The sequence below is a fragment of the Phascolarctos cinereus genome, unplaced genomic scaffold (assembly GCF_003287225.1).
Source record: "Phascolarctos cinereus isolate Bilbo 61053 unplaced genomic scaffold, phaCin_HiC Scaffold_1;HRSCAF=81, whole genome shotgun sequence".
In the NCBI taxonomy this organism is placed as follows: Eukaryota; Metazoa; Chordata; class Mammalia; order Diprotodontia; family Phascolarctidae; genus Phascolarctos; species Phascolarctos cinereus.
The window spans coordinates 214,254,369-214,268,118 of record NW_027555514.1 but is presented as its reverse complement, the minus strand read 5'-3'; the positions used below and the strand labels follow the sequence as shown (position 1 = coordinate 214,268,118).

General features: G+C 52.1%; 1 protein-coding gene across 1 annotated transcript; it reads right to left on the bottom strand.

Moving 5' to 3' along the window:
• Positions 1–209: 209 nt before the first annotated feature.
• NR4A1 (nuclear receptor subfamily 4 group A member 1) lies at positions 210–9,844 on the bottom strand. The gene is given in 9 exon segments (XM_020966114.2): positions 210–1,149; positions 2,444–2,622; positions 2,997–3,199; positions 3,390–3,541; positions 4,161–4,290; positions 5,355–5,441; positions 5,443–5,502; positions 5,504–6,225; positions 9,689–9,844. Coding segments are annotated over 8 exon segments (1,791 nt in total). The 5' UTR covers positions 6,224–6,225; positions 9,689–9,844; the 3' UTR covers positions 210–889.
• Between the last annotated feature and the right edge of the window lie 3,906 nt (positions 9,845–13,750).

The following is a 13,750-nucleotide window of genomic DNA, read 5'->3' as shown; positions in this document are numbered from 1 at the left end:
GTAGCAACAACCCTAGATAGGTCTTTCTCACTCAGGGGGCCTAGTTCACTTCCAAATGGGGAATAAGTCCCTTGCCCACATCATAGAGTTCCCATGAAGACCAAAGAACTTATGTAAAGCACTTTGTAGACTCTAGTTAGGTGCTACAGTATCAACTATATTACTATTACAACTACCTATTTTGGGGGGCGAGGCATGCAAAGTCCCAGTTTCAGCTACAAGTCTATTTTTTTATTCAATATATTAAATATATTAATCAGAAAAGTCACATACTATAAATCCAGAAAAATACACAAATATAAACGTCAGAATCTGTCCTATGTCTCTTTTTTTCTAGAGTGACAGACAATTTATATACATGGTGTGGGGAAGGGGGGAGGTCAGGGAGAGTAGTGGGGGAGGGGAGGGCTTACTCAAGACAAGTCTGGAGTCAAACTGTTGTGTTCCCTCCACCTCACACCCCTGCCCACACTCCCCCGTCCAACCAACCCCTCCCTCCCCTCCTTGCCCAGGCCTCTCTCTCCCTTATGTACAACAGCAGCTTTCTGCCTATTTACAACGTGCTTGTTAAAAAGATTTATTATACAAAAAAAAAAATTTAAGCAAAAGGCTATGGCCAGGTTTTTTTTCCCCTTTTTCTTTTTTTTGGGAGGGGAGTAGGGAGGGAGGAAAGCTGGAGGGAGAAGCCTTCCCCCCAACTCAACATCTCCCATTAAGGCCCAGAGACAGTACTCCCCAGTCCCTTGGAGTGAGAACCTGTAATATACAGCCCCAGCCCAAGGGAGAGATGGGGGTGAAAGGGGTTGGAGGGGAATATCTGGAGGAGTGTTGGAGCTATAGCCTGAAGGCACGTGGGGTGCGTGTGAGCGGTGGGGGGATGGCATGAGTTTCAGAAGGGCAGAGTATCCATGAAGATCTTGTCCACAATGGCAGGGGGTGGCACTAGGTCCTCCAGTTTGAGGTAGAAGATTCGCTGCAGCCCTTGGGTACACAAAGTGCGAAGTTCAGGCAGCTTGCCCAGGAGGCGAGATAGGCAGCTGGGGGGCTGGGGCTCCCCTGACGTGGAGGACGACACGTGCTCCTTCAGACAGCCCGCGATGCGGTTCTGCAGCTCTTCTACCTTCCGAGGCTCCTGCAGCCCATGGCGTTCTGTGGGCAGAGAGAGGGGCAGGTGAGCCATGTGGCCAGGGCATGATGGGCACTGGGATCCTGGCAAGGTCCCCACACCTCCTTTAGAATTTGCCCTGGAGACTAATACAGAAGTGTGCTTTGTATGATTTCACAAGCATTACCAATATCAACTTGCTTGCCTTCTCAAGGAGAGGGAAAGACAGAATTCGGAACTCAAATTATTTTAAAATGAATATTAAAACTTTTTACATGTATTTGAGAAATATTGAATGAAATAAAGACTAGCTGTGTGACCCTGGGCAAGTCACTTAACCCTGTTTGCCTCAGTTTCCTCGTCTGTAAAAATGAGCTAGAGAAGGAAATGGCGAACCATTCCAGTATCTTTGTCAAGAAGACCCCCAACTGAGGTTAAAAAAGAGTCGGACACGACTAAAAACGACTAAACAACATATTAAAAAGAGTCCCCCAAGTATGTGCCCTCCACAGCTGATTTTACACACAGCCCTCAGGAGCTAGCCTCCCCCTTGGGACTCCAACCCATAACCAACATCTGTAGTCATGGCCTGCTTCCACTACCACACTCAATGTGCTCTTGATGTCTGTCTCCCTCTCTCTGGACTCAGTGGTGTCAAACACGAACGCTGCTCCATTGGGGCCTGCAACATTTCCCAGTGCAGCCAGAACAAGATTAAAATTCAATTGAGAACTATTTAACAAAATTTTTAAAAATACAATAGAATATAGATAATGTTAACATGTAGTTTTCTTTCTTTCTTCTTTTTAAAGCCATCAGGGTTAAGTGACTTGCCCAGGGTCACATAACTAGTGAGTGTTTGAGGCTGATTCTAAACTCACTCCAGGGCCAGTGCCCTTGCCATTGCACCATCTAGCCACCCCCTAATATGTGATTTTCTAAGTGGATATGTGGTTGTCAGGGATTCTCTTGAGTTTCACACAGCTGCTCTGCCTCTTTGCTGCCTTTAAGGGTCACCTCTTCCAAGAAGCCCTCCCTCAATGCTCAAGGCCAGTGATCAATCTCTTCCCTCTTTGAATTCATTCAGCACCTGTCCCACATTCACTTTGCCTTGTACTATTGTGTGTTAGTTCCTACGGACAGGTCCTGCCTCCTCCCCAAACCTGGTCCCAAAGTCTAACCCCTGGCTTAGTGCTTGGTTACAAAGTCAGGTAACCAATGACATGGTTGTGCATTAGTGGCGCGAGGCCTGGCTCTGGGGAGAGAGTAACCCACTGGACTCCCACTCAGACAGACGGTGCTTAGCTTAGCTTCTCATCTCTCCATCCCCCTCTTTACCGGTGATGATGACGAGGGCAGCAAGGCAGGAAAAGGCTGGGACATCGATGACCATGCTGTGCAGGGACCGAGAGAAGGCCAAGATGCTGTCGATCCAGTCCCCAAAGCCACGGACACACTGCAGCCGATGTAGCACCAGCCCCGTGCAGAAGATCAGCTTCCCTTCCCCGGGCTTGGACCTGCATGTGGTGGGTGGGGGCAGGAGGGAGGGAGAGATAGATGGTAGATACAGGGGATGCGAGGACTGTGATTCTCAATGAGGGTCCCCTTTCCTCAACAGAGATACACAGAAGGGAACGTGGCAAATAAAGAGGAGAAAACTCCCTCCATATCTGAGGGGCTAGGCTGGATGGGAAAGAAAGGATAAGCAGATTGGAGGAGGATGGAGAACAGGCCGTAGCCAGAATTGAGGGGCAAGGTAGGGGAAAAGTGGGAGATATCGAAGACATACATAGGAGGTGCTACCTGATAAGAGCCAGGGCTTAAGAAGAGGTGGCTGGGGAGACGTGGGGTCTGGGGCCAGAGCGGAAGTCCTTAAGGCTCCCAGGACTACCTGTAGGCCAGTCGGAGGATGAAGAGTTCCAAGAAGGCAGATTCCAACAGCAGGTCCTGGTCAGCCGGGGGAAGGTCCAAAAAGCCAGGGATTTTCTCCGCCCACTTTCGAATCACCTCCATGGAGCCCGACAGCAGATCGTAAAATTGTTGTACGTCTCCAGGGTCCTCCTTCCCAAACTGGGGCAGTGCTAACTCCTGAAACTGAGGAGGCCCCGGGGGGAGTCAGTGTCTCAGGAGAAAGGCTGAGCCAGAACACTGTGCCACAAATCCCACCTCTCCAGGGGGCTCTCCCCTCCCCAAGTGGATCATGCTTGCTGAGGAAGTGGGGGAGGGGGAGGATCCCAGGACCCCATTCCCCACACTGCTCAGGCCAGGCAGGAGACTGACTCACCTTGGAGTAGTCCAATTTAGCAGTGCTGGGCACAGAATCAATGTGTGCCCGTACCAGGGATGTGAGGAGGTTCACAGGAGAAGAATCTGGAGTTTGCTTAGGTTTGGAGGGGAGGCGACCCCGACGTCCTTTTAGACTATCTGTTCGGACCACTAGAGAGATCAGGTCAGAGGTTAGCAAACAGGGTTTGAGTGGGGGGAGTGGGGAGCTCCGAGGTTCCCCACCCAATCTGGATTCATCACTAGAAACAACACTGCCCTTCTCCCCAACCTGGGGTGGGAGGCCATGACCCTAAGAAGAGTCTCATTAGGTCAGCAGACTGAGAGCAAGTTCCCTTGGAAATCAATATCAATGACCCTAGGGCAGGTGTTTTTAATCTTTCGGTATCCTGGACACCCCTTTTCCAACTCTGGTGAACCTATGGACCTCCTTTTCAGTCATGTTTTTAAATGCATAAAATACACAGGATTTCAAAGAAAACAAGTTATACTGGAATACAATCATAAAATAAAATTATTTTTAACCCATGCCAAGACCCCCTGTGGAAGGAGGAAGCATGCAAAGGCAGTTTGCCTGGAGAAGCCTACCCATCTCCCAATCCCCAGGCATCACCACAAACCTACCACATCTTCCTCTCTTATACCCTCCCCTCCCTACTGCCTGTCCACCTTGACCTGGACCCAACTGTCACTCCACTTCCTCCAGGTGTCTGAGCCCCTTTCTCCTGCTGGCCCAGCCTCTGTCCCCCTCACCCTGGGCCTCCCCACCCACCTTCTTTCACCATGCCCACAGCCAGACACTTCTGGAAGCGGCAGAACTGGCACCGGTTTCGACGCCTCTTGTCCACGGGACAGTCCTTATTGGCCAGGCACACGTACTTGGCGTTTTTCTGCACCGTTCGCTGGGGGAGGGAAGGGGCAGAAGAGGGACAAGCTGTCAGGACTCAGAGTTGGAGGAGGGAAGAAACTCGATGGGAGGGGGGTGCCTTCCAAGATCCTGCTGCTGCCTGGACAAAAGCAGCTTCTGTTCCCAGCTATTTTTCTAACATTTGGGGTGGCTAGGGAGGTGGGGAGGAGTAGGAGAGGAGGGTCTTGGGGAGGGGGGAATGGGGAGGTTTCACATTTCTCCAAGAAGCCAGCCCAAGGACATGGAGATGGGGGGTTGGGGGGGAAGGACTCCCCAGATCCTGCACCTGTACTTTTCAATCTGTCTGTTTCTGCCAGTCCCTCCCCTGTGGAATACATGAGGATTGGGGAGGGGCTGGAGTGAGGGAAGCGGGGGAGGGAGTGGGGCACAAACCCAGCACTGGGACAAGAACACAGCCTGTTCCAGAGTCCCATTCCCCACCACCCTCCAAGACCTCTTCCCAGTTCCTTTCATCCCCTGCCAGGAACATGACTGCCCTGGGGCTCCTGTTCTCCCCCATCCCCCACCTTGGGGGTCTGGTGAGGGGGGTGCTGAAGAGTGGAAAATTCAGAGCCCAGACATCCTGGAGACTTGTATCCCTTCACCACCCAGGATCTCGGAGGAGCTTTGTCTCATTCTTCTACGTGGAGGGACCCTGCCCTCTCCCCCAGGTCCCAGGGTCCCAGAATCTAGCCCCGATTCTTCATCTAGACTCATAGGATTTGAGAAGGCAGGAACCCTCGAGAACATCTAACCGAGCCCCCTCCTGTTACAAATGAGGAAACTGAGGGAAACAGAGAAGGAAGGGATTTTTCAGTGCTACACTGGTACAAATCAGAAGCCCAGCTGGGATTTGAACCCATCTCCATTCAGGAAAAAGCAAAAGGTGTGTGAGGAACCAGAGCTGGCTTTGCCCCTTCAGAGAAGACCTCAACTATTCCTGACCTCAGTCTCCTCCCTTTCTCTGCCATCTGCCACTGTCAACAGAGGAGAAACAGTCAGGTGAAAGAAAAGAGGCACTAGGGAACACAGTGGACCCAGCAGCAAATTGACGGTTACCTTGAAGAAGCCTTTGCAGCCCTCACAGGTTCGGACACCATAGTGCTGACATGAGGCATTGTCCCCGCAGACGGCACAGCGGCCTTCCATCCCCCCCAGGGACCCCGGCCCGAGCCTTGGCCGGGGACAAGGGCCCATCCAGGTGGGGGGGAGCCAGGTGCCAGGGCAGAAAAGACAGCCTGTCCATAGCCTTCACCCTCCCCCAGCCGGTGAGCAGGCTGGGGCGGGAGCAGCTTCAGGGGACTCGGTGACATGGTCGGGCTTGGGGCAGCAGGGGGGCTGAAGGAAAAGAACGCAGGAGGCTGGGGGCGACCCTTGGGCAGCTGCTCTGTCCATGCACGAAGACTGTCATAAGTCTGGTTGGGGGAGAAAGGGCCAAAGGAGCTCCCATCCCAAGGGGAGAGCTGCGGGGGCTGGAAACCGGGGGTGGATGGGGATGGGGCCGAGCAGGGACTGCCATAGTAGTCTGAGCCGCTGGATGAGAGGGTCTCATCCAGCTGATTGCTGAAGGAGCCGGGGTAGCAGCCATAGATTTGAAAGTCCTCAAACTTGAACGAAGAGGAGGCCGGGGAGGTGGCTGAGGATGACGACGTGGAGGAAGATGAGGATGTAGAAGAGGAGGAGGAGGAGGAGGCAGGTTGGGTGGCCCCTGGCAGCTGGTAGAGGAAGGTGTCAAACTCGCCTGTGTAGCTATCCATGAAGGTGCTGAAACTGGGCAGAGCAGTGGGAGCTGTGGGAGGCACTTCCGGGCCAGCCAGGTCCATGGTGATCTTGGTGAAGCCAGATTGGGTCAGGGGGTCAATGGCAAAATGGTCACGGGGTCCTGGACTCTGAGCTGATGTTCCATACTGGGCTGGGATACAGGGCATCTCTGTAGCAGGGAAAGGAGAAAGAGGAAGAGATCCTCATTTCCTACATCCCTCCTCACCCAACCTCTCAGAGGTCTAGCTTCCTGAGGATGGGGAAACAAGACATTTGCTACCCAGAACTCCTAACTCCCTAGCGTCTTGTAGTTCATTTCTAGGTGTGGAAAGATGAGAACTGTAAATACTCCCATGCAGCCAGGGCAAGGATGAGGTGGGGGTTGAACTTGGTCAGGAAAAGCCCAGCCCACACCCTAGTCTGGTTGAGAGGTGAAAAGGCCCTAAAGACCAGCACCACATAAAACACTTTTCTTCTGGAGGAGTGGGGATTGATCTAACCAATAAGCAATAAAGGAAGGAACTGGGCTTTCAGTCAAACAGTAACTCCCTTCCCCTGCCTTGTGGCTGAAAGAAACCTGCCCGACCCCTGCCCTAGCCTATACAGACACAAATAACCTCCCTTTCTTCCCCAACACTACCACTACCACCAATCATCCTGGGGCTTGGAGCAATACCCAATCTAAGCAGGAAAAGGTAAAGTAGTGGGCTCCCAACCTCTAACGGGACCCCTCAATGTTGGGTTCCCTGAAGAGTCAGGTCATTCTTAGGCCCCAGGCCCCAAGCCCCAGCCCCGGGAGAGAGCAAACTGATCAGGTAACATGGCTCAAAGACCTTTAAAGGTCGGAGGACTGCTGGAAGACAGCTCGCTCAGACTGGAAAGCCGAGTAGAGGAAGACAGCAAAGGGATCCCAAGAAGGAGAAGAGACAGTTCTTGGGAGGGAGTCCAAGGCTGCCTCCAAAGACATTTTTCCTTGTTATTTTTTTAAGTGTCATTTCCAAAGCCAGCAGGGTGCTGAGGGTACCTTGGGGGGGGATAAGGGAGGGAGGACAGGGAAGAAGATTCTGGGCCCGGGCCAATGAGCCCTTTTGGCTCTCAGATTTCACTCTAAATCAGTGTCTGGCCCAAGAATCCCATAGGAGAGGGGACAGGGAAAGGCTCATTTTATCTTTTCTTCACCTGAAACTCAGGAAGCCCTGAAGGGACAGCAGAAAGAAATCCAGAAGAAGTCTTAAAGCCTACGTACAGATCATGGATGACTGGGATTGCGAAGTAATAGGGACCTGAAATAGAGGGGGAGGAGCAAAATAGGATGAAGGCTCAGATTCAAACTCTCCTGCTGTTCTACCAACTTGATATGTGACCTTGCTTGGGTAAGTCAATGTACTACCTCTCTGGGCTCCATTTTCTTCATCTGTAAAATGGGGTGGGGGCTAGCCTTCATTAGGGACATGAGGGAGTAGGGTATAACTGCAGTAAGAAACATGACCTGAATAATTCAGAGACATAGGGCTCTCTACCCCCAGACAGAGAAATACCTTCAGATGAGGATGCCCTTGTGCCGGGGGGGGGGGGGGGGGGGGGTGGTAAGCCACCCACCCCGTCACCAGCCAAGGGAACAAGGAACCCTCCTGCTCCGCCCCATCCATTATCTTGGTGGGCACATAGCACAAAGAGTAGGATTAATGGGGTGGGAACAGGGGTTGCTGGGAGTGGCCCTGTCCCCGCCTGAAGTCATTCACACAATCCAAGGACAACAAGCCCCTTTTAAATCTTCGCCTGGTCCCTTCTGGATACCACTGAAGTTTTAAGTAGCACTGGGGAGTGTTGGGGGTGGGGGGGAAGGGAGGTGATTCAAGCAAAGGAAATGGACTTCCTCTCCCTCTCCCCCACCCCAGTGAGGCTAGGGTCACATCTCCCCTCTGAAAATGAGATTGGGAGGGAGGACTGCATGTCCTCCCCCATTGCAAAGTGAGCCTGGGAGGGCCAGGATTGCATTCTCCTCTCTCCTCCCCAAAAAAGTAAGCCTGAAGGGAGTCTATATGGAAGGGTAGGAAAGGCGAGGGGAAGTGTATGTGGCAGAGCTAGCAGAGAGCACTGAATGTTGTTCCAAAGTTCCACATCCCGATCAATAACCCGGCCTTCCAACCAGTGCCTCCAAACTGCCCCCAATCATTATTACAACTTCCTAATTGCCTCTGGCTCCCCAGACCAGGAGGGACTCGATCACTTAATAACATAAGATAGCTGACAGATGATGCCACCACTCCCAAACACTCCACTCACAGTTCCCCCCAGACAGGATGCAAACACCAAAAAATAGGAGAGGGGAAAGACAGGAGAGGAGGGGCAAGGGTGGAGGAAGGGGAAGGCTGGAAAGAATCCGGCTTAAAGCAGGTGCTGGCAACAGTGCAGGCTGCACCTGTTCCTCCAAACCAGCCCCAAGCTGCACCCCACCTGTGAGATCCGGCCTCCTGAAGGGGGGGCGGGGAGGAGAGGGAAATGAGGGCTACCTAGGAGGAGGAGCATCCTCAGGGAGTCCACACTGCGCCAAAGTCTGGGTATTTTATGTAAATACAAACTCAGAAAACCCCACCACCACCCACCAGGGCAAAGCTTGTAAGTGTGGGCGTGCACTAGGGGCAAACCCTTTCCAGCTCTACCAGCCACACTCCGGAGCTTTTGTCTCCGGAGAAAGTACACACAGACTAAAGACACCGGCTTTGCCTCCCTCCTCCCTTTTCCCCTCAACCCAATAACCCCAAGTGATGAGGGTGCCTTGCCTTTCAAAAAACCAAGGAGTCTGCAATTCAGCCCGTCTGCCCCAGTTCCCCGACCTCTCTTCCCTCTCCCCCCCCCCAGAACCACCAGTACAACTGTCTGCAACTTGCTTCCTCCCTCTATGCTGAGGTCTCGGCTACTGCAGTGTGGATACAGAAGAAAAGAATCTCCTACCTACCCAGCTGCAAAATTAAACCAGACCGAAACTGCAGGTTCAAGAAAGCTACAAGGGTCACTAGAGGGGAGGGGCCGTAGTGAGGAGAAAGCCCCGGGCACACAGCTTCCTAAAGACCGACCAAGCAACATGAAACTCTGTAACGGCGGTGGCAGCAACCCGCAAACGACGCTGGTCCCACACCCTGCTTACCAGAGGAAGGGTTACTGGTTACCCCAGAGAGTCCCCAATGCCCCAAACCCGGGGACGTGAAGAGGTTTCAACTTAATAAGCAAAGTCCTTCTTGCTGTTTCCCGAGGGCTGAGGACCTCGAGGGTCAAAGCCAGCTTCCAGTCGGGGAATGTTTCATCACCCCGCGGTTGCTTCCAAGTCAATAACATCCATTCTCCAGCTGTTCCACCTTTGCACAAGACACACCTCGCCAAACCCAAGTTCCGATCCTGCTTCATCCAGCGTGACCCGTTCCCATCTCATCCCTCCTTAGTAGCATTCTTGTCCCCATGAAAACCTAGACCGACCACAGTCCTCAGCCTTTCAGCACCAGCATCATGCACCCCTCTCCTGGTCCACTGCCAAACATCCCACCCCCTGCATCCCCAAGCAAACCCCCCCCAAACACACTCACACACATCTTCAAAGCGCTCCATCCCGCAGACTTCTTGAGTTAGTTACCTACCCAGGGGACTTCCGTCCTGCAGCTGCTCCTTCCGCAGCCCAAGGCTGCCAGCTGGGGCCAGGGCAAGAGCCCGGGTTTGCAGCCTGGGTCCCGCAGCCCCAGTGCTTCCCCCCCAAAACTCCGCAGCCTCCGCCACTGGAGCTCTCCAAGCGACCCAGAGCCTTCTCTTAAGGACTCCGTGACGCACGGAGAGGGGCGGGGGCGCCACTGACGCACGCGGGCCGGGAGCACTCCTGGCCATACAAGGGCGCGGGGGGCGGCGCGGTTCCGGCGAAAGGGAAGGACGGGGGAGCGCGGGGAGGGGGAGCCCGAATGGGCGGGGCGCGCGGGCCTGGAATGTCTGCGCGCGTGACGCACTCGGGGTTCCATTGACGCAAGGAGCGGGGATTGTTTGATCTATAAATAGCCTCCGCTCGCCCGCCAGGCAGGCTAAAAATAGCCTCGGCCCGGCTCCCCCCCCAGCTCCCCTGCCGAGCTAGAGAGGGGTCCGGAGGGGAGGGGCGGACCAGGGCAAAAGGGCTCCCCTAAGCCCAGAATCCCCACCTTCTCGGGGATGCTCCGTTCCTGGGGGTTGCCCTGGTGGTGCCCCCTTGCCTTTGAACTTGGCCAGCCAGGTCCGAAGGTGGAAGGAAGGTAGAGGCGGGTCTGCAGAGACCGCTGCGGTCGCGCTCGTAGCCACAGACCGGACCCACCCGTGCTCGCAGCCCGGTGCTTTGGAAAGCATGTACCCCGGCTGGCGGGGAGACCCCGCGCCTTCCGGCTCAGCTCCAACCTCCGCTGCTTTCTTACACTTGACCCGGGAGGGAAGGGGAGAAGTGGGCAGCGCTGCGCAGAACTGTGAGGCCGGTTAGGGGCAGCCTGGCTATAAGAGGCCGCCCCTAGGAACTTCAGGGGTGGGACAGACCCGCCCTCCCAAGGGCTCCTCGGGTATTCCCGGGCACCACCACTCCCTCCCCCGCCAACTTTCTCCTGGACTTATCATCCTACCCTCGGGCCAAATAAGATCGGTGTTAGTGCGGAAAGGAGGCCAGAGACTATCTATATCTAGTTCGAGTACCCCCTCATTATACAGAAACTAGTGCCAGAGTTCGATCGAGCCCCCTCAGTGACTGCTCCTGGCAGCTATACCGGGCTCCCCACACTATATTCATCTCACTCCCAATGTGTGCAAGTAGAAACCCCCCACCCAGGCATTTCTCCAGGGCATGTCTCTGGCCACCTTCCTCTCCTCAACTTCACTAATAGCCTCCCTTTAACCCCAGTGATATTCTAGTTCTAAGTCAGAGCTGTGGTCAATGGCCAGAGGGATGAGATAGGAGGAGTGAGAACAAAAATAGTTCACATTTATATGGGCTTTAAGATTTGCAAAATGCTTTACATACATACAGAGACACCCCCTATATGTTCTCATTTGAGCCTCCTCATTTTACAAATGGGGAAACTGAGGCTCAGAGAGGTTAAAATCCTTTGCTTAAAGTCGAGGGGGTAGGGAGTATTAAAACTATTTGAACCCAGACCTCTCCAGACTTCAGGTTCAGCTTTCCATTACACCACACTGGAACAACTTACACTTTGGCAAGTAAGAAACCGCAATCCTGATAAGAAACTGCTTAGAAGTTTGGGCCTCATTGGGATGCCGTGTCTAACCTTAACAGTGGGGTACACACAGGCTGTTCTCTCATCAGATCCCAAAAGGCTGAGTTCAGGTGTATTGAGGGAGGGAAAAGAAAGGAGGGAGGGTTATGAAGACACACCAGAACCAAGCTAGACAGCCAGGGCTCCAGAATGACCAGGCCCCAAGCTACAGTCTGCCCAGTATGGAGAACCGGGTGCCAGAGGAAACAATTAGGGAAGTAGAACAGGAAGGAACCCTCCCATTAAACCCATTTATTTAGAAAGAGCAGGGAAAAAAAAACTGGCCAGAGCAAGAAGTCAGAGCTATTGTCTCTCTCTCTCTCTCACACGCACACACACACACACACACACACACACACACACACACACACACACACACTCATACACATAGACACGTCCCATGGTTGATCACTTACTGTTAACTTTTCAAACCACTTTCAAGTTCACTAATATTCATTTCTTCCTTATACACCCCTACCCTCACCCCCAATTAATTTCTATCAATATAGTCAGAAACTCAGACTCCTGAATCCTTACAAATCTACAACTCCAGCCCAGGGATCTCTCCTCAGTTATTATACCTCTACTTGGATGATACCAACACCTAACCTTCAAACTCATCCACCCTCCCCCCAACAATTACAAGCAAGAAACTCTGAAGTCCTCTTGGGGAGAACACGGTTCAGTAACAATCTATCCCCAAATTCTGTCACTTCTTTCTTTGCAGAGCGTTCTCAGACTCAGCCTAGCTCCTGCCCCTCATTGCTACCACTCCAGGCAGGCCTATACATTCACAGCCGCCATTAATCCATCCTAACTAAAAGCCTTCCTTAAAACACTATTTTCACCATTTCATTGATGAGGAGCCTATTCTTATCCTCACCCCATTAGAGAGTCTTAGAATGATACTGCAGGGAGCTCAGAGATAGTTGAGTATCATTACCCCACTTATTGGTCTCAAGAGAGAGAAAATGACTGGTCCAAAGTCACTCAGATGGCAAATGGCAAGAACCCAAGTCATTGGATTTGTTTCAAAAGTTTTTTCCATTATAATGTGCTGCCCTAGTGGATTTTCCCTTCTTATTTCCTGACTGCAATAGGCCCCACTGAATGCTTGGAAATAGTGTGGAATGAAGCTGAATATGCCCTTTCCCCATTTTTCACTTCAAGTCCCAACCCAGTTCCTATAAAGCCCTGGAAACTAATCCCCTGAACAAGGTGGGGGAAGGAGAGAGCCCCTAAACACAGATCATAAATGCATCCACATCTCCCCAGTGGACTAAATGTTGATGCATAAGAATCCAGTCCTAGACAGAACTCTCCCCACCCTGCCCCCAGCACTCCTGGGCTTTCCATTCCACAACACATCTTCAGAAAATAGAAACTCATTTTAATGTTGGAACAAAACTGCAAATAAAAAAGGAAGGTCAGTCTTTGACATCTCTCCATCCCAATCAGCACAAGACAGATTGCCAAACCAAGTAAAAATAATTTGTAAATGCTCCTGCTTCTGGTTACGGATAACAATCAAGCTCCCCCTTCATCAGCACAGCATACAGAATTGGTGGCAAGGTTGAAGTGTCTCAGAGTGATGAAGGGAATTCTGGGGCAATCACACCCTCCAATTTCCAATTTCCAACAAACACCAACTGAGCACTTCTTACGCACAAGACTAGGGGGCTAGGGCCAGCATGGAGTAGTGAAGAGAGGGATGGCCCTGTAGTTACAACCCCAGGGATAAAGTCCAGCCTGTGTGACCTCAGACAAGTCACTCACTCCTTCTATACCAGTCCCAGGCAGTTACTAGGCGGCTGGAGTGCAGGCTTGGAGTCAGGAAGACTCATCTTCCTGAGTTCAAATCTGGCCTCAGAAACATACTAGCTGTGTGACCCTGGGCAAGTCACTTAACCTGTTTGCCTCAGTTTCCTCACCTGTAAAATGAGCTAGAGAAGGAAATGGTAAATTACTCCAGTATCTTCGCCAAGAAAACCCCAAATGGGGTCACAAACGGTCAGGCACAACTAAACCAACTTAATAACAAGCAGAGTATCTCTGTCCATCTACACTGGCAGGGTAGGAATTCCTTGTGAGATCTCCCTCCATCAATGAAAGCACAAGTCTGGACCTTCCTCCCTCCCTATATGCTGGCAATAAAATACAAAACAAAAACAGCCCCTGCCCTCAAGGAACTTAGAGTCTGAGGCCTCCGACCCACAGTTTAAGAAGTGAGTGGAAAAAGTCTAAGAAGCCCTGTACTAAAAGAAAAAACCACATACAGAAAGAGATACATACAGGATAATTTGAAGAGGGATAGAACACTGATACCTGGGAAATCAAGAGAGGCTTCCTGTAGGAAGAGGCAGTGTCTGAACTGAGCACTGAGGAAAAATGAAGATTCTGAGACACAGACATAAAGAACCAGTGCAT